Source organism: Siniperca chuatsi, linkage group LG18 (assembly GCF_020085105.1).
Source record: "Siniperca chuatsi isolate FFG_IHB_CAS linkage group LG18, ASM2008510v1, whole genome shotgun sequence".
Lineage (NCBI taxonomy): Eukaryota > Metazoa > Chordata > Actinopteri > Centrarchiformes > Sinipercidae > Siniperca > Siniperca chuatsi.
The window spans coordinates 4,135,680-4,161,099 of NC_058059.1; the positions used below are offsets into that span (position 1 = coordinate 4,135,680).

Sequence of the window (25,420 nt, forward strand, 5' to 3'; positions counted from 1 at the left end):
TAAATAGCAAATTTAAGATAATAGGAAAGCATCCAGGTCAGGTTGAGGAGTCCCATGATGCACCTCTTTCCTCTCTCCGTCTCTCCCTCTCCATCTGTTTGCATTTTTATCCCATTACTGCATGTTACTGACTCAACATCTTCTCTCTGCCGTAGTTCTGTGCTTTCTCGTCTCTCTCCTCTCTCCTTCTGTCGCTTTCAGCAGGTATCTCTGCCTCCGGAGCTGCAGAGTCTGGATCTGTGGTTGTGGGCCACCTGCTACCCCCGTGTTCCTGCTCAACAACCGCTACTACAGTTGTTGTTATTGGCTCTGTTACTAATACTGACATTATTTTTCCTATAGCTGTCATTCCTAGTATTACTAATTTATTAATATTAACACTACAATTACTATTCTACTATTTAAAAAAATAAAAAACAATTCTAGGTGGTATTTGCATTGTGCCCCCAAACAGTACGGTCTAGACCTGCTCTATAGGAAAAGTGCAATGAAATACCTTCTGTTCTGAATTGGTGCTATATAAATAAAATTGAATTGAATTGAATTGTTGTGCATGTAATCACGGAATATAATAAAGTTTCGGCAAGAAGGGCAACGTATGCAGGAAGATCTCAATATAAAAACATTAACGAACCTGTCAAGAGGAGCAGATAGTAAAACTTTCTTTGATTTCATCAAACAAACTGGGTAGGATTTAATCATCTCTGGTTCACACTCAGAAGGTGGCGGTAATGCACCTTAACGCTGGTCGCCGCCACAAAACGCAATAAAAAGGGAGAAGAAGCAGAAGTCAGCTGCGTATTTATTTATTTTTTGTTTATGTTTGTTTTGTTTTGTTTTGTTTTCCTTCCCCCCTCAATCCCTGGGAAATTGTAGATTATGTTTTACTGACTGATCCACACTCCAGAACAGAAGGTGGCGGTAATGCAGCATTAAGCTGGTTGCCAACCGCCGTTAAAAAAGAAGAAGAAGAAGAAGAAGTCAGCTGCGTCATCTCTGCTGGCTGTTGGTTGGTTGGAGGACCGATTGAGGTCCGCGCCCTGCGGGACACGGACCGGAAGGCTCGCTCCGCTCTTGGCAGAGGAAGCCGGTGTTGTTGACACTTCGACAGGCGACAATGGCGACCGAAGTGAGGCAGGAGCTTGCACAGCTGATGAATTCAAGTGGCTCTCATAAAGATCTAGCTGCCAAGTATGTAACGAAAATTATAAAAGACATATTACTTGCTAATAGTAGCCATATGCTTTTCCAAATATAGAAAGTAAGCGCCACAGTAACTGTTAGCTAGCAACGAGATAGCTGTTAAAAGCCAGGCTAAGCTAACTTTAGCCACCTGGCTACATTAGCCAAATAGTCAGCTAGGTAAATGTTAAGTGTTACAAACAAACACCCAAACACCCAAACACCCAACGTAATTGTCTGTCAAAGTACTTCATTGTACAGATTTTCCTTTAAGCTGTAACACCACGTTCAAGCGACATAAAGGGAGGCTAACATTGACATTAGTTATATTTCATGTTTGTATCTAACAGCTAGTGTTCCCTAGCTACACAGTTGGTGCTGGGCACAACATAACTTAAGCTTTATCAGAATAAGAATCAGAAATAATTTATTGATCCCCGAGGGGAAACTCTTTTGCTACAGCAGCTCACGCAGGAATAGAAGAACTAAGCAAAAAAATAAAAATAAAAATACACTATAATACAGGTCAGAAAATAAATTAAGTACCAAGTGGGTATAAGTATTAAATAAAATAAGTGTGAAGTGGGTTTACCGGGTTAAAAGAGTTTGAACTTGGGCTAGTTACCATATCCCTCGCTAAAAAGTTTCCAGGCTCAAAATGGTATTTGGACAAGAACTTTACAACTTACAAATGCTAACTCAACACTTCTTCTGCTCCTTCACAGTATTGTTTGTTCTCAAAATTTTCTTTTTGTGTCCATTTTAATAACAGACCAACAAAGTATGAAGCTTTTAAGCTTTATATTTATATTGCCTTGACTAAAGTGTGTGTTTTCTGACAGCCTGTGTACATATCACATTTGTACAGTATCAGCCTTTTAAATGTCCATTGAACAGTTGCACTGGCCTCCACTATACACTAGTGGTGCAGTTTCTAACCTATAAAATCTTTTTTAGATATCGACAAATTTTGGACAAGGCCATTCAGTATACAGATGCAGATCAACTGGAATCCTTGAAGGCCTTTGTTGAAGCAAGTATGATGTGCCTGCATTCTTTTTGTGTGATCAGCATTTTCTACATGCTTAGTACTTTTGGATATCTTACCATAATGTTTCTATCTTTCTTTTACAGTGGTCAATGAAAATGTCAGTCTTGTCATCTCGAGACAACTGCTCACTGACTTCTGCACACATCTGCCCAACCTGCCTGACGCCACCGCTAAAGCCGTGTATCACTTTACCTTGGAAAAGATTCAGCCGCGGGTCATCTCCTTTGAGGAACAAGTAAATGCCCTCACACTCTCTTATAGCCCTAATGGGTATTTATTGTTGGTCATTCAGTCAGTTAAACTTCAGTATTCTTATTGAAATGCATAATTAAATGATGCTCTTACACGCCCTTAGGTAGCCTCAATCAGACAGCACTTAGCAACCATTTATGAAAAGGAGGGAGACTGGAGAAATGCTGCCCAAGTCTTGGTTGGTATTCCCCTGGAAACAGGACAGAAGTAAGTAAGCTACGGGCAGAATTATTCTACTTTAATGTTTGTGATATTTCCATGTCTTTAAATACCTTTTTTTATTTCCTCCCATAGGCAATACAATGTTGACTATAAGTTGGATACATACCTGAAAATTGCCCGTCTCTACCTAGAGGATGATGATCCAGTGCAGGCGGAGGCCTACATCAACAGAGCCTCCTTGCTTCAGAATGAGTCCTCTAATGAACAGCTGCAGATACACTATAAGGTACAATCCCATAGTGATTTCACCGCCACAGGTTATATCTGCATTACTGCGAATGCTAAAATTAAATATTTTGGAGACTTTGCCGTAAACAATGTGTGTAGTTGCTTGAGTCAGTGTTTCATGCCATTTTCCTTCTTAGGTGTGTTATGCCAAAGTCTTAGACTTCAGGAGGAAGTTCATTGAAGCTGCACAAAGATACAACGAGTTGTCTTATAAGTCAATTGTCCATGAGACTGAACGTCTGGAGGCACTGAAACATGCCCTGAACTGTACCATACTGGCCTCTGCAGGTACCACCAAGACTAATGTGTTTAGGTCTACATTTACAAAGATAATCTAAATGACAAACTTATAAATACTTGTCATTTGTTTTAGGCCAGCAGCGCTCCCGTATGTTGGCCACTCTCTTTAAGGATGAGCGTTGTCAGCAGCTGGCTACCTATGGTATTCTGGAGAAGATGTACCTGGACCGTATTATCAGAGGAAACCAGCTGCAGGAGTTTGCTGCCATGTTGATGCCCCATCAGAAAGCCACCACAGCGGATGGTGAGTCGAGATAATTCGCTTTACACTGCCTAAGATGCTAAGTTGTTGGGTTTGGCGAAGGGGGAAAATCTTCCTATTCCCACCATCACGCCTTCAACTGTTGATAGCTGATACGTTAGCTGGGTCGGCCGTGTGAGCCCTGCGGCCATGCAATGTGTGGACAGTGTAGAGACATATGCTATCAATGAATGAAAGCCCATGTTTCTGGCTTTATTGCAGCTATGATGGTGCACAGATTGAGCTTTTAGAAGTTAATTGTTTGTGTCATGTTTTATGCCTTAAATGCTGATGATGTAGTATTCATCACCATTCAGTATAGCCTTTATATCTTTACTATAGCTCAACCCTGGTCCACACCATTTGTTCAGCTTATGAGTTGTGTTGGGAGCAGACATAGATACAACAAAGCCCTTCAAAACAAGTAAACAGGGCCACATGTGACCCAAAGGACTTGTGTAAAACAACACAACCAATCACATGACGTTCTTGATCAGTTGCAGGTGAGGATGTATTTGCGGACAGTGAATGAGGCTTTGCAAAAATCTTGACAATCTTCGCTAACCAGCCTACACAAACTGCAGTGATTGAAGCCAAATACAACACCATTCACTTGTGTGAACATGTAGCCACCCTTAGGGGGCACTCTGGGACTAAGCACTACTGGGCATGATTGTGCTAAGCCTTAGAGCTTAGATCTTCATGGGAAGCAACACAGTTATAAATCCTGATTTTGTAGATTTAATGTGTCTGAGGGCCACACTTACAAACATGACCGGCACGGAGCAAATGTCTCTGCACCCATTTTTTAGGTCACCATTAGCCTGAAACATTTCCTTTACTAAAGAATCAGCTAATATTGAAATCAGTAACTGGGACTGCCCAGTGCACTTTGCAAGTGAAAAAAGCTTAAAAGCCACAGTTCAGTGGAATGTCTAAACCCCATTCGGACTGGATTTATTGATTGATTGATTTTAATCCCGCCCGGAGTGCGTATGTGGGTAATTTTTCACCCCCACCCCAGCAATAATTACAGCTGCAATTACCTACTGTTTTTTGCGAAGTGGCTGATCCTCCTGTAATTTAAATTCCGTCTGGATCTCTCATCTCTTGAGTTTTTTCCATGTGAAGAGCTGCTTGTCCCTCTACTTTGTTCCTTTTTAAAATCAGCTCAGTGTGAAATTTTGACTTTTGTGTGAAAATGCAGCAAGAAACATGTTAACACAAATGCATTAGTGGAATCAGTATGATGTCAGAAAAAATTAAAGCCATCAGGAGAGCAACACCCTATACAAGTTAATTTAATAGCCTGTTGTAATGTCAGCTACAGGTAAGCACTGGATTTAACTGGAGTTATGACTCAGAGAAGCAGTACGATTTTTGACTCAAATTCACGTCACACCATATCTTAGCCTTCCTTTCAAATCTCCCGCCCTCCTGGGAGGCTTCTCACTTTCTCTTTGGGCTTTGTCCTGCTGAATGTCTGTGTCTATTACAGACCACACACTGTCATTTCATGATGTTAAAATGCCTTCCAGAACAATGAGTTAAATCACAGAATATTTCATTCCCTGCCTCCTCCTGTAATATTAATCCCGTTTAAATGAAGCTATAAAGAAGCTCCATAAAGAAAAGAAAATCAAAACATTCATGTTGAAAAAGACATCATTAGTATAAGTAGTGGGTACACTTTACAGTGGTGAAATTCAACTCAAAAAAGAAGATTTGAGCGTTTACTCTTAACATTTATGGAGTCAGATTACCAGAGAAGGGGCTGATGCCAGTGGAGAAACTTGTCCACATCACACACTAGTGTCAGTCTCAGGGCAGTTGGAAGGTTCTCCCAGACGTCTCAATGAAAAGGGTGCAGTCGCCATAGTGCAATAGTATTTTATTGAACCTTTTACGGTCAGCATTTTGAAATGCAGGCTTCATATTAGTAATAGTTTTTCCACTACACCCTCACAATTTAGAGACAGAAAAAATTGCCCCATACTAATTGCATAGACGTTCAAACTGAGTGGATTACACAATCAACGACACTTACAAGAGCTCTTTTCAGTATTTGCGTACCACACACAAACAAACTGTGCTTCCAAGCTGGTGTTTCTGTTGATAAATGACATGAAAATCTGTACGTGCAGAATGTGTCTGAAACAAGCCGCAACAGGAATCTGACCCTCAGTCTGTGAGGTTTATAATATAAGTGTGAATGTAATTTAAGTTGTGTGTTCTCTCTCACAGGCTCCAGCATCCTTGACAGAGCTGTGATTGAACACAACCTCCTGTCTGCTAGCAAACTCTACAACAACATCACTTTTGAAGAACTAGGAGCACTGTTGGAAATCCCCCCTGCAAAGGTGAGACATCAATTAGATAAATATTTTGGCCTTTTCTAATAACTTCACTGTATGTAAATGGAAATAAAAAATATTAAGCTCTAGATATTTACAGTTAGCTGCCACAATTCACAGTATGAACATGTTCAGTTTCCAGGAATATCACTGGTTGTTGACCAGCCGTTTATCTCTTTGCAGATGTTGTCAGTAAAATGTATTAAACATTTTTTTCAGTTTAATATTTAATCAGTGTATTAAAGTCTGTAAAATCAGCATTTTGCTTTGAGCACATTATTGTTAACTTACTTCAAGGCCCATTTGTTTCAGTAGTGTTAACATCAAAATCTATATATTTGTCTGTGATGCAATCAAGCACATTGCAGAAAATTTGGAGCCAGAAACATATGATGAAATTATTTACTTACACAAACCTTGCTAAATTTCAAGAGCATGTATGCATTTCCAAAGACAAGAAGGCTCAAAGCAATTCATCTTTTTAGTCCTCCTTCGCCATTAATGATAGATTAAATAATAGCCTTCCAACTAATTTTTCTATTCTGCTGTGCAAGGAAATTTGTTTGACATTTGTGAAGTAAAAATAATATTTAACAGAAGCAGACAATGTGGTTTTTTGGCTCTTTGTGTAGCTGTAGCTATTTTCCATAATGTATGTTGAGATGTTGGCTTCATTTGTTTGTCTTCAGGCTGAGAAAATTGCTTCCCAGATGATCACTGAAGGTCGCATGAATGGCTTCATCGACCAGATAGATGGCATTGTACACTTTGAGAGTGAGTAACGACAGCCAGTTCAACATTGTGAACCAAAGTGCAGGTTTTTTTTTAAAATTTATAGTCAGTTATAATCCATTAAATTCCAACACAAATGCAACATTTCACAACAGTTTTTGACAATATTGTCCATTTCATTGTTTAGTTCACCTTCACCAAAAATGTCATAAGTATCAACCACTCTTACAAGAGCTTGGTGTTGCAAGTATTCTGGGATCCACCATAGTTACCTTCATGATAGGTGTGAAACAAAGGGTCTCCTACTTCACGTCTTTGTTTTCTACTATTTAACGGAACACCTTGAAGGCTGTTGTAGCAAATATGGCTTGTTGTCAAATCAAAGTTCAAGGTATTTATGGGCTCTGACGAAGATCGGCAGGAATTCGGTTCTTTTACAGTAACACACTGTTATAGATACTCTTATCTTGGTGTTATCTTCACTTCTGATGGTAGTCCCCTGACCTTATTGAAACTACACGTTGAGGAGGAAGCAAACAATTAAGGTAGAATAATAATCTTTTTAGCTACTAATTATAAGCATTTGGGTTATGTACTCAGATTGACTCGACATAAGAATTGTGTCGGGAACTCGCTCCTGGTACAAGTTATGGAAGTGACAGATTATATCTGTCCTGACTGAGAAGAGCTGATTAAAAAGGGGGAAGCAAATACACGACATACAGAGAACTAAAACCTACTAAAATTGTCCATCCGCTGTATACAAACAATAGACCTTACATTGAAGTTCATGAAAGAACTACATTAACAAGGTTCCGCCTTTCATTACACAAGTTGCGTGTTGAACTCAAATTATTTTACTTCAGTGTTTATAGGCACAGACAAGAGTCTTGTTGTTTTGTTGCATACTTAACCATGTTGTTGGGTAATGTGTTTGATTCCCTTTTTTTTTTCTCCTTTTATCTCCTCCAGCCCGTGAACCCCTTCCTACCTGGGACAAACAGATCCAGTCTCTGTGTTTCCAAGTCAACAACCTCTTAGAAAAGATCCGTCAGGCTGCTCCAGAGTGGGCTGCGCAGGCTATGGAAACCCAGATGACCCAGTAAACATCCTGACCCCTCCCAAAAAAAATCCCTAAAATGCTCCCTCTGCCTGTCCTAAAGTGTTGTCTTCCTTGTCAAAAACATCACCACTTCAGTCCCAGTAATGGAAACGCCCAAGGAGAAGCCTCTGGTATCACCATCACTTTGAATTTTCAGAGAACACTGTTTTATTACTTTTGCCCACAGGGGAAATTGTTAAATGTTTTTCAATATTTCAGATCTGTGTTTGGCATAGATGTAATCACAGGAGGGGTGTAATGTAACATTTAGGTGTGACTTCATATTATGTACTTGGCATGTTAAAAATTTGGATATTATTATTATTATTATTATTCAGATAGTTGACATGTAATAGGGTCAAAAAGAAGTGAAAGATGCGAACAACTGGTCTATTTAAGCTTTTGTGTTCCAACACATTCTTCTGTTTTTAACTTAACATATTTACGCAGCAATATCTGTCAAGTGGTTCTTGATTTATGGCGTCATGTAAAACTTCTCAGTCCACATTTATGAAATTTCAGCAAAGAATTAAATTCAAAGCTGAGAGAAATTGTTTAGCATCATCTTTTATTTTCTGCTTCAGTAACAATTCATTGAAATGTTATACAAGTTCAATTATCATTGATAGGACAAAGTGATGAAATGCACTTTGTCAGTTTGTTTTCCAGCAGCTTTCTCAGCAGCTTTCTCAGCAAGGTCCTCTTTTAGCTAGCAGGATGTTGGTTCTGGTTGTCCTGTGAGAAAAGAATTGTGCTTTTCTTTAGAGTAGGTCAGAGCATTGGATGATACAGACAGAAAATGTTAATAAGTTAAAGTAATCGGAGAGCTTTGGTAAAACTACGTTTTGCATTTGTAAGTTTTGTAATTGAGATCGAGCATTTATGTTAGTGTGTCTACCTGTTAGTCTCACACAGCGCACGCTCATTGGCGTGATCCACACACAGGTTCAAAGATGAGTGGGCACAGTCTGTTTCTGTAAAATCCATGCTGAAGAGATGCATGTTGAAAATGTGTAAATGTGCAAATAATACACAACTTTCCTGTGAAATTCAAGTTTTTAAAAATATTTTACTGTTGCACCTGTTGGGCTACAATAATCTATTCAATATAGGCATAATATCAAACAAAGTTTAAGTTATTATTTGACCTCTTACATACAGAAGTTGTGCTGTTGGGTTGGTAACAGTAGCTCATATCCATTCAATTAGTAAAAATGCACTTCATTGAAAGGCAGGTCAAAATGAGGACCAAAAGCAGAGCAGATTTTGCAGACATTGTGTTAAGCTGGATAATGACAGTGGACACTCTTTAGTGCATGGGAAATTTCTCTCTCTCCATCCTTTTCAAACACATAAATAAATAAAGTGTGCACTTTTATTGTCTGAAATTCTGATCCAAAACCTTGCTCCAAATTTACATGTAAAATTTGCATTACAATACAAATTTGGAATTTTATAGCCGTAAAGAATGAGAGGTTAAAGATAGTTAGCCAAAAACTACAAAAAATACATGAAAGAGCCATACTGTTGCACTGGATTTCATGCAGCCTTTTCTCACAGCAGACTTGTCATAAGTCGAAAAGCTAACGACAGCATGCTAACATGCTCACAGGGAAAATGCTAACATGCTGATGTTTAGCAGGTATAATGTTTACCATGTTCACCATCTTAGTTTAGTGTATTAGCATGCTAACATTTGCTAATTCGCACTAAACACAAAGTGCAGCTGTGGCTGATGGGAATGTCAGTAGTTCTGCAAGTATTTGGTCATAAACCAAAGTAATGGACAAATGAAAATTTTGACCTGATGATGGCGCTAGGTGAAAAATCAGGGGAAACACCAAAGTAGTAGGATTCATCATCTGGGTACAATGAATATCTGTACAAAGGTTTGTGCCAATCCATAGTTGTTCAAATATTTCAGTCTGGACCAAATAGGTGGACAGAGTGACCAACAGACCGACATTGCCATGCCTGTAGTGTGGCTAATAAACAGTCTCACAGCGAAAATAAGAAAACTGACACTATCACCAGGTTTACTAAACCGCAATAGACACTGCCGGAGTGCAGTGAAATATCCAAAAGTGTACAAACATCCACAGCCAAGTAGAGGGAAAAAAACAAGGGACTACCTCTACTAATTCAAATTAAAATCTTTTTATTAAAAGAACAGCTTTAAAACCCCAAGGTGATCACAAGGACAGTCCATTTACAGCACCGTTAAAGGTTGTATTATACTGTATACCACTTCATAAACAATTCAATCACTTTATCACAGAGAGAATGGGCTCTACAAATGCTTCAATGAGCACATAGCAATTCAGCAGATCTACAGCTTGTCTGGTGTCATGACAGCATCTAGAAGGCATAAAGTAGACATGTGATTTTCCATCATTTCAACAGCTCCATAAACTTAAAGATAACATGACAAACCATGATGTGGTATATATATGAGGTATTTTTAAATGAGGCTATGTTTTGGAGCCATTACAATACGCTTACCCATTCAGAAAATGCCTTGCTCCTTCCTGCGGTCAATGTCTCTCTTCAGTTGGCAGGTGGTACAGATTGGACAGCACCAGACCACCATAAAGTCATTACACAGTGACCCCTGGAAACACAAGTATGAGTATGAACTTCTATTGGACGGTGTGGAGTTACTGACTCTGATCTGAATCAGAATTACTTTATTTGCCAAATGCAACAACTTTATAGGAATGGAATTTGCCCCACTGTTTTTGATGCAAGCGTGTACATAGATGACTCCAGCCATGGACATTTGAACAACCATGCAGTTTTTGTTCAGGAGGAAGTTGAATCAACATGTGAACACCAGAAAGTCTGTACAAGGCTCTAAATAGGCTGTTTTTGCATTTTACAGCTGGGGTTCCCAACCTGGGGGTCAGGGCCACCACAAGGAGTTGTGAGATTGATCAAATGGGTTGCGAGATTATTACTGGCGTAGAGAACAAGAAACAAAACTAAGAGTCTGCAGTCATGCTAGCGGCTCTGTGAGGCGACAGTTAGGCACGATGGTGCTCTGAGCTGAATGCTAACATCATGCTAACATGCTAATGTTTAGCAGGTATAATGTTAACCATCCTAGTTTAGGATGTCAGCATGCTAACATTAGCTAATTAGCACTAAATACAAAGTACAGATGATCATAAAAATAAAGTGTTGACACATTAAAATTCTGACCTGATGGTGATGAAAATTTAAGGGATCAGCAAAGTTATTACAATTCATTCTGAGGGGGACGTGAATATCTGTACCGAATTTCATACAAATCCATCCAATAGTATGAATGAAATTTCAGTCTGGACCAAAGTGCTAGCATGGCTAAAAAGAAAATCCTGCTGCACAGAACGACATTTATTTTTTGGACTTCTCTATTCTTTGCCTTTTCCTTACTATGTAGTTTAAAACTGTACTGTCAGGCGCTGAGGTAATTGTAGGCTGACTTTACTTGATTATTTCCATACTTTTACTCCACTGCATTCCATTCTTATTCTCAGGTGATTAATTAAACTAGCCTAATCAAAACATACTTATAAATATTATATTCCATTTCTACCAATAGCTTCTCCTAAATGTTACACACTGGACATTTAAGTGCAATTGTGAACGGAGGACTTACTTGTAATGGAGTATTTTTACTTTGTTGTACTTAAGTAACGGATCTGATTACTTCTTCCATCACTGCCTGTGACATGGGGTCACAAGCAAAAAAGGCGGGGCACCACTGTTTTACAGCTTTATAAAGTCGGCCTAAACTGGTATTTAAAAACTCTACTCTTGTTCTGCAGTATATCTGTTTAAGTGTTATAACCACAACTAAAAGTAGTACTATCATGCTCAGTGTTACCTGACAATAATGTTGCTGTTTTACTACATAGTCCAAAGGGAGTCCTACAGTCAGCCAGCTCCATATATCCACTGAAAACTTACTTTGATGTTGTATCTGGTCCTGTAGACGCTGCGGATGGGCATGCTCAGACCACACAGGCAGCACTCGTCCATGTCACTGGCAATGGAGCAGCCGAGGCACGGGTAGCACAACAGACCATAGCAGCCTGAGGCAGAGGGAAAAGAAATGTATTGCATGCAAATGTAGACTTAACTGTGCGCGTATTGTATTCAGATTTGATTTGATCAGCTCACAAGTTCCACAGTCATCGCAGAAATCACACAGGCCGGTCTGGAAGTCAGAGGGTTCGTATCTGCCTGGTTGATTGGTCACAGCCATGATCAGGATAATTCTCTGCGGGATGAAAAGGGTTTGTCACTGATTTGGTTTGTTCTTATCACTGTTCTTGAGCCTGCACACTGAAGAGCCTATTTTGTACTTCTGTATTTTCCCCAGCAGAGATAACTACAAATTACACCTCTTTTGAACATCAAACATTACAGGCATAAGTTATCCATTTGGGATTCCCAGTCAAGCGGTCGTTAGGAGGTAAATCTTACCAGATGGTTGGAGAGTTGAAGGACGGTGAAACTGATGAAGGAGGCTCCCGGACGACAGATTGAGAGCGGAGGCAATGTGACTTTTTATAACCGTTATAAGCAGGTGACTAATGTGGTTTTGGACTTTATCACTTCAGCACCTGGGAATAGGTCACTAAACACACCCACACCAAGCCAGTAATACTGCAATAAAACCCAACTGTATTACATTCTTCTCTCTTTACACATGCTGTCAGTTTAGGGAACACACACACACGCACACACACACACACACACACACACACACATGTTTTATTTGATCAATTTAGATGCAAATGTGAATTTGCATCTAAAATTAGAAATAAAAGTAGTTTTGGTTAAAAAGTAAAAAAGAAGATTAAACTCCAACTTCCAAACATTTGCTTAGTTATATTTATATCCTTTGAATCTGAAATGATTAATATTTGTGTTTTGAAATTATTTGCGCATCAAACTAATGTTTATAACCCAATAAGGATTTTAACAGTTTTAACAGCAGCCAAGGTCAGATGACAATGATTATTGAACAATGACAAATTCAGAGCATCAAAAGATTTTTAGTGGATGGTTCGTGGTTCGGCTATTTTTCACCCAGAGATCCATTTGGGAAAAATATGCTAAACTACTGAGAATGAAATGTTATTAAAAAGACCTGTATCACAGAGATCTGCTGTAACAAATAAGCTTTTCGACTTTTTTGAAAACTTTCTTTTCATCTTTGATTTTTTTTTTGGTGACTTAATGTTAATGCAGTTCATTTACACCAACTAAAGAGAACAACAAAGGCAGTGGTGCAAAGTAACAAAGTACATTTACTCAAGTAATGGACTTAAGTTCAATTCTGAGGTACTTTAGTATCAAATATTATGCTACTTTCTACTTCCACTCCTCTACATTTCAGAGGTAAATATTTACTTTATTAATTATATTTTTTACTCCACTACATTTATTTGACAGCTGTAGTTACTTTGCAGACTATGATTTTAAAAACCTATGATGAGCATTTAAAATATGATGCGTTGTTATACAGTAAATCAAACTACCAATTGTATTTAAAATAGCTAGAATCAGCTCTACTTCGGCCAACTACAACATTAAAATGCTTTTTACATATTAAAACATCAGTAATGAGTATCCAGTGGTATAATATATAATAATATAACACTGACAGCACAATTTAGCCTGCAGAGAGGGTACTTTTACTTTAATACTTTAAGTAATTTTTGATAATAATACTTCTGCACTTTTGCTTAAGTAGAGTTTTGAATGCAGCACTTTTACAGAGTGGTATTGCTATTTTTACTTATGTAAAAGATCCCAAATACTTTTTCCACCAATGAGCAAAGGTGGTAAGTCACACACTTTTATTGTGCCGACATTATCTTGAGTTGTAAATAGGAAGATTACACAGTTGACACACCTTGACCTGATTCACCTGAACAGCAGAGGACATTGCAAGTAATCTGATTTTAAATCACCATCGAAAAAACAGACTACACAGGTCTAAAAGTTAAATGTGATTTGGTTGATGATATGAGCATGTATTTGTTTTAGAAATGATTTAAAAACACTTGCAAATCTTCATGCATTTCGAGCCCTTGCTATGCTTCTTTCAGACACACGGTGGCGCTGCTTCCCACAAACTAACCGACACCTACTCAGGCTGTGTAGGAGAGCATGTGATGACGACCTGACTGTAATGATATAGGCTCCTACATAATGAGCAGCTGTAAAGGAAACTCAGGAATAGGCATGATTTTCAATTTCCTACAGACTAAAGATAGACGTGGGCTAAATTACAGCAAAATACACGAGGTTGCCATTAGCCTACACTCCACAGCAGACCCCACAAAAATACTCTCATCAGACAGAGCAGATCCTATGATTTAGACATCAAACTTTCAAACCTAATTACTTATTGGCAATAAATAAGTGAATTCTAAAGCGCCTGGGACTGTATGTATTTGATTTATTTCAGGATACTACAGGGTTAAATGTTTTTTTTAGCCTGACAGCAGTTTTCAAATGTCAGAATATGTTATTTTTTTCTGATATTGTTCCTTGTTGATATTTGTGGTTGCTGGATGATCATCTGCTATAGATCATATCACCATCATCTGTACAGAATTACACCTAAAATAAGTGGACTTAATAAGTACAATTTTGAGGTACTTTGAATACTTTGAAAACCATTTTATGTTACTTTATACTTCTACTCCACAACAATTCAGAGGGAAATGTTGCACTTTTCCCCCCACTACATTTATCTGACAGCTATAGTTACGAGTTACTATTCAGATTAGGATTTTACATTAAAAATCCTATGATCACTGACATGGGCCATTAGTACTTCTACTTTCAATACTTTATGTATATTTTGTTCACTGGTGGAAGAAATACTCAGATCCTTTACTTAAGTAAAAGTATCAATACAACAATGTAAAACTACTCAGTTACAAGTAAAAGTCCTGCATTCAAATTAAGTAAAAGTAGAGAAGTATTATCAGCAAAATGTAGTTAAAATATCAAAAATAAAAGTCTTTGTTTTGCAGAAAAAAGGGCTATGATTGATATATTTTTGAATATGACATTATTACATGGTTAATACTGATGCATCAATGTTACAGCAGCATTTTACTGTTGTAGCTGCTCAAGGTGGAGCTAGTTTTAACTGCTTTATACACAGTTAACTAGGTTTAACTACTTTATATACAGTTAACTAGTTTTAACTGCTTTATATACAGTAAACTAGTTTTAACTACTTTATACAGTTAGCTAGTTTTAACTGCTTTATATACAGTTAACTAGTTTTAACTGCTTTATACACAGTTAGCTAGTTTTAACTGCTTTATATACAGTAAACTAGTTTTAACTACTTTATATACAGTAAACTAGTTTTAACTACTTTATACAGTTAGCTAGTTTTAACTGCTTTATATACAGTTAACTAGTTTTAACTGCTTTATACACAGTTAGCTAGTTTTAACTGCTTTATATACAGTTAACTAGTTGTAACTACTTTATACAGTTAGCTAGTTTTAACTGCTTTATATACAGTTAACTAGTTTTAACTACTTTATACAGTTAGCTAGTTTTAACTGCTTTATATACAGTTAACTAGTTTTAACTACTTTATATACAGTTAGCTAGTTTTAACTACTTTATATACAGTTAGCTAGTTTTAACTGCTTTATACACAGTTAGCTAGTTTTAACTACTTTATATACAGTAAACTAGTTTTAACTACTTTATATACAGTAAACTAGTTTTAACTACTTTATACAGTTAGCTAGTTTTAACTGCTTTATATACAGTTAACTAGTTTTAACTGCTTTATACACAGTTAGCTAGTTTTAACTGCTTTATATACAGTAAACTAGTTTTAACTACTTTATATACAGTAAACTAGTTTTAACTACTTTATACAGTTAGCTAGTTTTAACTGCTTTATATACAGTTAACTAGTTTTAACTGCTTTATACACAGTTAGCTAGTTTTAACTGCTTTATATACAGTTAACTAGTTGTAACTACTTTATACAGTTAGCTAGTTTTAACTGCTTTATATACAGTTAACTAGTTTTAACTACTTTATACAGTTAGCTAGTTTTAACTGCTTTATATACAGTTAACTAGTTTTAACTGCTTTATACACAGTTAGCTAGTTTAACTGCTTTATATACAGTTAACTAGTTTTAACTACTTTATACAGTTAGCTAGTTTTAATTGCTTTATATACAGTTAGCTAGTTGTAACTATTTATATACAGTAAACTAGTTTTAACTGCTTTATATACAGTTAGCTAGTTGTAACTACTTAATATACAGTTAGCTAGTTTCAACTACTTTATATACAGCTAGCTAGTTTTAACTATTTATATACAGTTAGCTTGTTTTAACTTCTTTATATACAGTTAGCTAGTTTTAACTTATTTATATAAGGTTAGCTAGTTTTAACAACTTCATATACAGTTAGCTAGTTTTAACTGCTTTATATACAGTTAGCTTTTTTGTGAAATATTGGCTAATTTTTATTCTTTGGGCCTCAAACTGTTATTTACATGAAGAACTATCTGAAAAGTAAGTAGACTAATATTTCTCTCTGAAATAGTGCAGTAGAAATATAAAGTAGCATGAAATACTCAAGTAAAGTACACTACTTGAGTAAATGTAGCTACTTAGTTGCTTTCCACTTTCCTTCAACTTTGTTGCTAATACTTCTGTCCTTTTACCTAAGTTCAATTTTGAATGCATGCAGGACTTTGGTCCAGTGCTGTTTTTAAATGTGCTCTATGAATAAAATAACTTGAGTTTAACTTGTAATGGAGCATTTTTATAATGTGGTTTTGTTACTTTTACTCGAAGTAGATGATCTGAAGGTTAACCCCCCCACTACTCTATTAGGGGGGTAAAAGAGCTGAAGTTTATGTGAGTTGGTGTTATTTCAGGGCAGCACTGATAGACATGCGCACAGCTGATGGAAGAGAGGCACATCTGCACTGACGTCACCCCACCCCCACCCCCAACCCCAAATTTGAAGCTGGGACTGGGACATACCCGGTCTCTGCAATGTAGTGAGGAGGAGCAGCTCCAAGCCAACTTTTGTTGGTGTTAGCATGCACTTTTCTGAGAAGCAGTCTGCTGTGGCGGTTCCTGAGGTGGCAGAATACCCTCTCCAACCTCAGCTAACTTTTTAAGCCACTCTGAGCCACCACCAAGAACACAAAAGTCTAGATTATAAAGACGACAGATAGGCTGAAAATAGACCCTTCTGCTGGAGGAAATCCAAGCTGAATAACTGCTTTTTGCTTTGTGACAGTGCCTGTGTCTGAGATACTGCTGCTCCGGGTGTCTGGTCTGAACGGGGGGACTCACATTGCAGTTTTAGAGGATGGCAGAGTCCAAAAGGAGATGAAAAGAGGAGAGCAGCAGATGTTTGTGTGCGGAACTTCAGAGCTGCAGAAGCCTTTTGTCCTGAGCTCTCCCTGCACAGTTGGACCGGAGCTGACAATGAAGATGAGCATGGTAACTGTCTGTTAACTCTCCCGTCTGTTGAGAACAGGACGATATCTTTATCAGGAAGTTTTTTATTTTTTATTTTTTTTGTCGGAGCAAGATTCGTGTGAGCATTTAAATCCTCTCAGGGAAGCAGAGTGTGTTTACAAACCGGCATTTAGCCAGTTGTACTGCTCTGTTGGCTCTGCGGGTTCAGACAGAGCGTTTTGGGGTGGAGGGGGTGGGGGGGGGGGGCATTTGCGTGGAAAAAAAATGGTACTTTAGGAAACATTTACGCACCGGATCCACATTTGCAGGGTCTCAGTATTGCAGCGTTACAGGTCAAACTAACTAACAAAACCTTCTTGACAGAGCACGCTTCACGCCTTTTGCAGCAACACCAAAACGCTTCAAAGCAACGTCAGGTGGTTTATTTTGATTTGCAGACGCTCCTTGAGGGTTGTGTCGGAGGTACCGGTGTAATGCACACGGGCCGGCTGCCAACTGTCTGGGTCAGAGTGGCCAAGTAAGTAGCGCTGTCTGTCTGGAGCGCTGGAGCTGCAGAAATACACACAAAACCCTCGTTTCCAAAGGCTGTCATCCGTGTTTGGAGTCCGGTCACTTTCATTGGACATCATCCGTCTATCACCTGGATCCGCTGACGTTTGTTTATAGTTTGCACACGCTGCCGTGAAGCGCGTCAGTGAGTAAAACCACAGTCTGCAGAAATTATATCATGTCGACTAGTCAGCACCGTTAGCGCTGTTAAGATTTATGCATCCATTTTAATGTTACTGCATAGCCTCGTTTTTGTCACTCTGCATTTTTAGCCATTAAACTGTCACTCCAGCAGATGCATATTACATTAATAAGGCAAGTGGCGTTTGGCACCAGTGTTGCGTTAAACAGCATTGTTCAAGTTATCTGATGTGTTGAGTGACAGCCATGAAACAAACACAATCAAACTGTAAAGTTAAATTATAAGAACTTTGTATTCCATTTTCATTCATTCGCCACAGACTGAGCCTTCAGCTAATAATTATTTTCATTAAAGCTGCAAGATTAGTCAATTTTTCAGCAGAGAGTTAATCAGCAAACATTTTTGATAATCGATTAATCGTTTTTCAAGCAAAAAAAAAAAAAAAAAATCTCAAACGTTTTCTGGTTCCAGCTTCATTGACAAATCGTTTCATCCCCTCGACAGACAACAATCTGATTCAGCAACAACTTCAAGAGATAAAAGGTCATTTAACCTCTGATTGATTTCCATCACAGGAATGCAGATGGATCGGTCAAGACAAGTTTCCAATATAGAGCTTCCTGTTTGGAGTTACACCTGAGAGTGACTGCGTCTGATGGATTACGGTGTTCTCTACGAGCTGCTGACATGAATTCAGAGGCCAGTGAGATGTGGAAGCGCTCGCCTTCAGGAGAAATCTGAGACCTGGATGAGCCTTCGAGCACGACGAGAACATTAAAGTGAAGGAGAGAAAACCACGGACTTGTTATGGTGTGGCATCGGACCGATCGTGTGCTTTTAACCCGTTTGTAGCACCCCTCTACCCCCTCACCCCATGTCACATCTTTCCCTGAATTATGGAAATTTTGTGGAAGACGCTGACTTGGACACTGAGCCTGGTGGTGATGGCTGCTTCTGAATTTCAAAGCATCAACAGACTTTCACACAACTCTCAAGGTATGATGTAGACAGGTGGACGGGAAGATCTTAACACTTCTATTATAACCAACAGCATGTTCACTATCTTTGCTTTTCTCTTCTTTCTCCTGTAAAAGAAGAGTTCCTGTCCTTCCTGCAGCACTACCAGTTGACTGTCCCGATGCGGGTGGATGAGAACGGAGAGTTCCTGAGCTACATTGTGAAGCACCACCGGCCGGGCCGACGGAGACGGGGGGCGGTGGACCCCATAATGGGACAGCTGCCTGCATTAGACCCGGACCCCCCGGAGTCCCGGCTCTTCTACAGACTGTCAGCCTACGGAAAGCACTTTCACTTAAACCTGACACTCAACCCCCACCTGGTGTCAAAACATTTTACAGTGGAGTATTGGGGCAAAGGAGGGCTGGAGTGGCGTCATAACGTGGTAGATAACTGTCACTATGTTGGATTCTTGCAAAATCAGCACAGCACGACCAGAGTGGCACTCAGCAACTGCAAGGGCCTGGTGAGTACAAAGGGTGGTTTTTGTTATTATTCCAAGTGACCGGTTCACACTCTCTAACTGCCCTTTGAGCCACAAAGAGTTCACACGGCTTACCTCAAACAAACTACTAATGTCAGATAACTAATATATGCCTAGCCTGTGCTGCTCTCATGTCAGCCAATCTTTCAGACGCAGCGCCAAAGGATTAGACCAATTGTAGTTTGCTTAACAGAATCTTGGCTTCCTTCCACTTGGCACACTGAGTCTGCAGGCAGCTTGGAGTGAGGTGACGCTCATGGAGAAAAATCACATCATCTCAGTGATCTGTTAGTGATAAGCATTGGGGCTTTTCTTTGCATTTGCGCGTTAAATGTCACGCTTTATCCTCAGATTTTAAAAGTCTCAGTAGTTGAGATCGCATTTCTTTTAGTTTATCCTTTTTGTGATCTATAAAATAATGTGTCTAAATCGTAGATATTACTCCATGTGTAGTTTGAAGTGCTCTGTCCAAAAACAAAACTGAACAGCACTAACAAGGCATCTAATTATGCTGTCTAAGCTTTTAGTCCTCGGGCTTTTATCCACAGACTGTGTGACTGTCCAGCTTCTCTTTGCTAATCAAGAAATTGGAAGACGTTTTAATAGCTGTTATCCCTCCTTGGTTCAGAATAACTCTAAAGAAGGGAAAAAAAGGCCCTGCTTCTTATTGGCAAATGTAATCATGTGGAGAAAACATGTAGCCAAATGTGTTGGCAAGACCTACACACAGTATCATAAATTGAATTAGTGTTTGCCCTTTTTTCTAACAGCACCAAAAATGGACAAAACTGTGTCTGTACTTTAATGTAATCAGCTGTCTGGACAGTTTGAGATCTTGACATCACACACTATTAAAACCCTAAATCGAATATGTTTCTGTGTGCTGGTGTGATGTGCAGTTAATTGCTTTCATTGTAGGTTTTACAGAGCCAAGCCAGTGTTTTCTACAAACAAGTTTTGAAAGACTTCTCTCTGTTTATGCTCCATAAGGGGTGTTGAAGGGAAGAGAACAATGGTTTTAATGTAGGATTTGATGTAATTGATTGTTAGGGGTTCTTAAATTTGACTGCAGGCTAGTAACTAATGTATTGTATGTGCTAAAACATGATCCCATCAGGGAGAGGAGATTACATGAGGGAATATATTAGTTATTTAAAGAGGTACTCCAGCTATTAAGTGTTGCACTCCCACATGTTGGGAGGCTTGCAAGAGACACGATAAAGAAGAAATGGTCAGAACTGAAGCAGCAAAGACAGAGATATCCTGACTTTTAGTCCCTAGTATCCAAAAAGGCTGTATCCTACATTAACCATAATGCAACTAAATTGCATCTTTCGTCAGACTTTCTCTGCCTGGTAAATGCCCATGTCTTTCAAACTCCTCATCCCCAGTTTGTAACGCCAGCGTTCTGTAAAAAAAAGTCAAGTCTTCAGGCCCAAGCTGACATAACCTTGATGATGTCATCAGGGTCATCTCAGTTTAAGTTTTCAGACTTAAGAAAATTTCCTTCAAGCCACAGAAGAAACAACTGTTGAAGGTGTTTTCAGACAAAAGGCAAAGCGAATCGTTGCTTCATGTCATTTGTGCAAATTTGACCATTTTTGGGTATTCAACCCAAAGAGCCAATTTACCAATTGCACAGACGATATCTGTAAGCTAGCTAGCAACGGACACACCGACCATGTTTGTTGGATTGTGTCTGAAACTCCAGTTCTTTCTGTTATTTTCCTCCAGTCTCTCTCCATTTTCAACTCAAGTGGATATGTCTTTTTGTCAATATGCGCTACCTTGGACAAACTTGCGCCCAATGGCTTCTTTCCATCGACTCTGTATGCAATCGCGTTGCCTCTAAAATTCTCTTCACGTTCTGTCTGACCACACAGTTAACTGTGTAAAATAGGAGTGCACCTTTAATAGAATGAAAGTATATAGAATAGTCAGAAATACAAAACATGTGTGTTGCCTTTTCCTGCATTTTTGTTAAGATTTATGCATTTGGCAACAATGTTTGCTTGTGTTTGTAACCTGTTTCTTTCATTGATTTTCTCCCCCAACAAGCATGGTGTTATAACAACAGAGGAAGAACAGTATTTGATAGAGCCATTAAAGAACATATCCTCCACCACCTCCAGTGAATGGAACCTGGAGGAAGCACAGCAACATGTTATTTATAAAATGTCTGCCATTCCCTCACCGCAAGAGCATAGCCAGGAGTTCAGCTGTGGCATTTCAGGTTGGTGAACCTCCATCTGGGTTGGACTCTGTGTGGGTGGAACTGACGTAAAGGAATAACTATACATAGCAGGTTAGAGGAAGTGCTGGTTTGGTTCTAGGCCCAGGTTCTGGTAGACATGACCGGGCCTCTTGTGTGCTATAGTTGCTCCTGGCCTGGACACCTTTCAACCTGTAAGAAAAAGTCTCACTCCAGCTTTCATAAAAGGCCCTTCAGTGCATAAAGAGTTCTTGGCTCTGACTTTTATAGAAGCACAAATCCTATTTATAGAACCAACAATTATGTTCGGATTTTAAAATTCAAACTACTCAGTTACACCAAATACTGTGTCTGCTGAGATATGACGAATTGGTAAAAGAACCAGGTGGATATTTAGGTATTTGGGCCATGGTCTTATAAGAAACACCAAAGGCTGTCATCGCCAGGAAGCTAGCATGCCCTAACATGTACCATCTTATAGCTTTTTCCCAGAGCATCTGGGTCATAAAGCAAAGGCTTTAGCTTCAAGGTTCAAAGGGGCAGATTCCCTATGTGCATCTAGTATACACAAACCGGCTCTCTCTCAAACAGATAATGCATTCATCAATCATTCTGAAGTAGACTATTTCGTAATTCACTATAAACTGTCTTTGTCTCCCTGTCGTTCACAGACCTCATTAAAAGCAGTGCACCTTGCCAGTCCAGCACACCTTCCCCTGTCCACTCGTCTCCTGTACCCCAAAACGACAGCGAGCAGTCGAACAGCACCCACAGACAGAGGCGCTCTGTCAGCAGCGAGCGCTTTGTGGAGACACTTGTGGTTGCTGATAAAATGATGGTCGGTTACCACGGACGCAAAGACATTGAGCACTACATCTTGTCTGTAATGAATATTGTAAGTTTGATCCTACTTTTTGGTGTCGTTGTTGTTTTCCCCACCGTGGAACATATGATTTCTCCATTGTTAGTGGTTTAGTTAACGGATGTCTACAGTAATGTGGTACAGTGCCTAATGGTTGAAGATTAGATGTTCTGACATATGGACACAATTTGTCTGACTTTGTGTCTTTTCTTCTTTTCTGGAGGTCAGGTTGCCAAACTTTACCGTGATGCCAGTCTAGGAAATGTTGTGAACATTATTGTGACCCGGTTGATTGTTCTGACTGAAGATCAGGTGAGAAACATTCTCTTCTCTTATAACTTTGAACTGTCCATGCAGTTCTATCGCAGTTATTATTACTCTGAGCTCTTTTTATAGTGTCTGTACCCTCACCTGTAGTCAGTGTATAACTGATACACTTGGCGTGAGTGAGCTGCAGTGTTTTATGTGATTGCTGTGGTTGAAGGGCAGAGAGAGAAGAGATTCACCATATGGCCACCACTTCAGATGAAAGATGTGCTCAGGCATCTTCCCTCAGGGAGCCTCGATTGAGGATTTTTACATGCACTGTACAAGTGTATGTATGCGTGATGGGAGAAACAGAGTGCCTTCCTAGCATCTGTTTTTTTCTGAAGGGGTCATAGTGGCTCTTTACGTAGCATCAGGTCCAAAAAACAAGTTTTTATGTAAAGTGGAGCCCCACTCATCCAGTAGGAAGGAAGTACTAGTCTATCAGTCCTTGTTTTGGATAAACTGAATAGAAAATACATTTAATGTTGAAGTGAATCACTGCTGGGCTGTTCAGTATTGTGTTGTCATTAATCAGTGGGCAAGCTGAAATCAACACTGCATCACTGGTTGGCGTTGCAATGGTTTACTATAGTTGAACCCATTACATTACGGAAGTAGATGCATTTTGCAGACTCCGCTACAACTTCCCCAAGTGCCTCTTCTCCTGCTAGTCTTCTTTCCACGTCTCCAGCTTTTTCTAATAATGCAAGTCCTCGTTCTACTCCTTCTTTGACTCATCTAACTCCTCTTGCTATACATGGTTTTACCTTTACTATGACTGCATCTTCTCTTAAATCAAATACAAAAACTGTTTGCTGTTCCAACAACTTGTCCTCTAACCTCCCTCTGATCCCAGTACAGTACTCTCTGGCGGCATGGTGGCTCACTGGTTAGCACTGTCAACACATGACATGAAGTTCAGGTCACATTTTTTTTTTGCATTTTTGCCTCAGTTGGACAGTAGACAGTTGGGACCGACAGGAGATGAGAGGGGTACAACATGCAACAAAGGTACCTGGCTGTAATCCAACCAGGGACGTTGCAGGGACGTCATGGTATGCGTCTAACCACTCGGCCACGTGACGCCCCTGTGTCACACGCTTTGATCACTTTTGCTTAGAAATGTACTGCTTAAGCAATATTCCAGCTGCTTTCAATTAGTCCACACATATTCTCCATGAACAGTATCTTTTCAAGTTGTATGGTATGGTATACAGTACTGTACAGCACACGATATGATATGATACAACAAAACTTGAACCGATATGACAGGACGCGACAGGACACGACACTTTGTGATACGATATGACACCATACGACATGATACTATAACAACACGACAAAGTACGACATGATGTAACGCAATACGATACGACATGATACGAAACGACACAATATGACACGACATGACTTGACTTGACGACACAATACCATACTGTAATGTACTGAAACAAATTGTTTTGTGCTGCATCATATGGTTTTGTTTTGTAATACTGTCATGTTGTGTTGTCTTTTGCAGCCCAACCTGGAGATTAACCATCATGCTGACAAGTCTCTGGACAGTTTCTGTAAGTGGCAGAAGTCCATCCTGTCTCATCACGGCGATGGCAACAGCATTCCTGAAAATGGGATGGCTCATCATGATAACGCTGTCCTAATCACCCGGTAAGTGTAAGCTGACATTTACGGGTATGGACCACATTTTGCTCACACGCCAGTATAATGATCCAGCAAGGATTCATGTACTTCAAAGAGTAAGAGTTGTTTCTTCCAGTTGTTAATTTCATTGTAAGTAGAGCTAATTTTCTCATTTTGAGTAAATAGGTTGCAGGTTATTTTCTGTGCTGTTGGGCCATAAAAGCTGTGCAGTCACGGTTCAAATTCAGACTGTAGTTGTGTGTGTGTTTGCTAATAGAGGTGGCCAGCAGTTTCAGCACTGAAACCTCCAAGTTCTTGTGCACAAACTTTACCTGTAACTGTTAAATCTGATAGGATTAAAGACCTCAGTTCTGAAAATAAAATGTGCTGTTTCAGACATACTGTACCTGTCACACTGCAATTTATGCCGAGGGTGTTACCATAAAACAGAAAAACTCTGTCATTACCTAGAATAGGCTTCATTGTTGCCAGAATTATTTTGGCCACATAACCTAGCAACTACAGTATATATTCCCCCACTGGTTTTGTCCAGAGAGAGGATGGCGTTCTGTGAATGACATGTGCTAAAGCCAAGCTTTTTGACTCTCTGGGCTCTGTACAAAACAGCCTTTCTATCATTAGTGTGCTCTTGCTTGTTGTCTGTCAGTTGAAGTTCTCCAGCTCCTTTGGCTCCTGTTTTTATTGTTGGTTTCTGCTTCACTAAGCACCAGCACCAAAGATTGCTTAGTAGAGTGTAGATGCAATGGTCATGGGGTTTATCTCTGTGGCTATAGGTGTTTTGTTGGGAAGACGATAAATGTGATAGCCTTTTCTGATTGTTTTTAGATACCAAACACCGCATGGAACTGGCTTTTAACTTGGCAAGAACAAACGGACTCTCAGATATAATAACATACAGATGCTATACATAAGTATTGGACATCAATACTTGATCTGTGTATGATTGTTTGGACTGCGTGATGAGAACAGTACATAATGATGAGATGGAACTACAAAACATCCTAGTGACTGTTATGTCCAGACTTCAGGGAC

At 39.2% G+C, this 25,420-nt stretch overlaps 3 protein-coding genes across 8 annotated transcripts in view; 2 read left to right on the top strand and 1 right to left on the bottom strand.

Moving 5' to 3' along the window:
- The first annotated feature begins 1,007 nt into the window (after positions 1 to 1,007).
- Positions 1,008 to 8,718, top strand: cops4 (COP9 constitutive photomorphogenic homolog subunit 4 (Arabidopsis)). Its single transcript, XM_044174311.1, has 10 exons — positions 1,008 to 1,191; positions 2,140 to 2,219; positions 2,317 to 2,468; positions 2,589 to 2,692; positions 2,780 to 2,933; positions 3,073 to 3,223; positions 3,309 to 3,479; positions 5,721 to 5,836; positions 6,520 to 6,604; positions 7,535 to 8,718. The coding sequence occupies exons 1-10, from the start codon at positions 1,118 to 1,120 to the stop codon at positions 7,666 to 7,668; spliced, it is 1,221 nt and encodes a 406-aa protein (XP_044030246.1). The 5' UTR covers positions 1,008 to 1,117; the 3' UTR covers positions 7,669 to 8,718.
- Positions 8,719 to 9,805: 1,087 nt separating this feature from the next.
- Positions 9,806 to 12,281, bottom strand: LOC122865622 (placenta-specific gene 8 protein-like). 2 transcript variants are annotated; one of them, XM_044174313.1, is made up of 5 exons: positions 12,135 to 12,281; positions 11,829 to 11,928; positions 11,616 to 11,740; positions 10,167 to 10,275; positions 9,806 to 10,022 (listed from the first exon to the last, which is right to left on the bottom strand). In XM_044174313.1, exons 2-4 carry the CDS (start codon positions 11,911 to 11,913, stop codon positions 10,171 to 10,173), a joined length of 315 nt encoding a protein of 104 aa, XP_044030248.1. In that variant the 5' UTR covers positions 11,914 to 11,928; positions 12,135 to 12,281; the 3' UTR covers positions 9,806 to 10,022; positions 10,167 to 10,170. The 2 variants fall into 2 exon arrangements, with proteins under 2 accessions (XP_044030248.1, XP_044030247.1); XM_044174312.1 differs by having other exon boundaries at positions 12,076 to 12,136.
- Positions 12,282 to 16,713: 4,432 nt separating this feature from the next.
- Positions 16,714 to 25,420, top strand: part of adamts6 (ADAM metallopeptidase with thrombospondin type 1 motif, 6) — a 67,616-nt gene continuing 58,909 nt past the window's right edge. For 2 of the 5 annotated variants that reach the window (XM_044174657.1, XM_044174652.1), the window contains exons 1-7: positions 16,714 to 17,175; positions 18,421 to 18,841; positions 18,940 to 19,328; positions 21,405 to 21,579; positions 22,230 to 22,453; positions 22,649 to 22,732; positions 24,249 to 24,394. In XM_044174657.1, coding sequence (XP_044030592.1) covers positions 18,742 to 18,841; positions 18,940 to 19,328; positions 21,405 to 21,579; positions 22,230 to 22,453; positions 22,649 to 22,732; positions 24,249 to 24,394 — 1,118 coding nt within the window. In that variant the 5' untranslated portion in view covers positions 16,714 to 17,175; positions 18,421 to 18,741. Of the gene's footprint in view, positions 17,176 to 17,435; positions 17,672 to 17,704; positions 17,849 to 18,420; positions 18,842 to 18,939; positions 19,329 to 21,404; positions 21,580 to 22,229; positions 22,454 to 22,648; positions 22,733 to 24,248; positions 24,395 to 25,420 lie in introns of those variants that run through there. The other 3 variants (XM_044174656.1, XM_044174655.1, XM_044174653.1) reach the window with 3 other exon arrangements.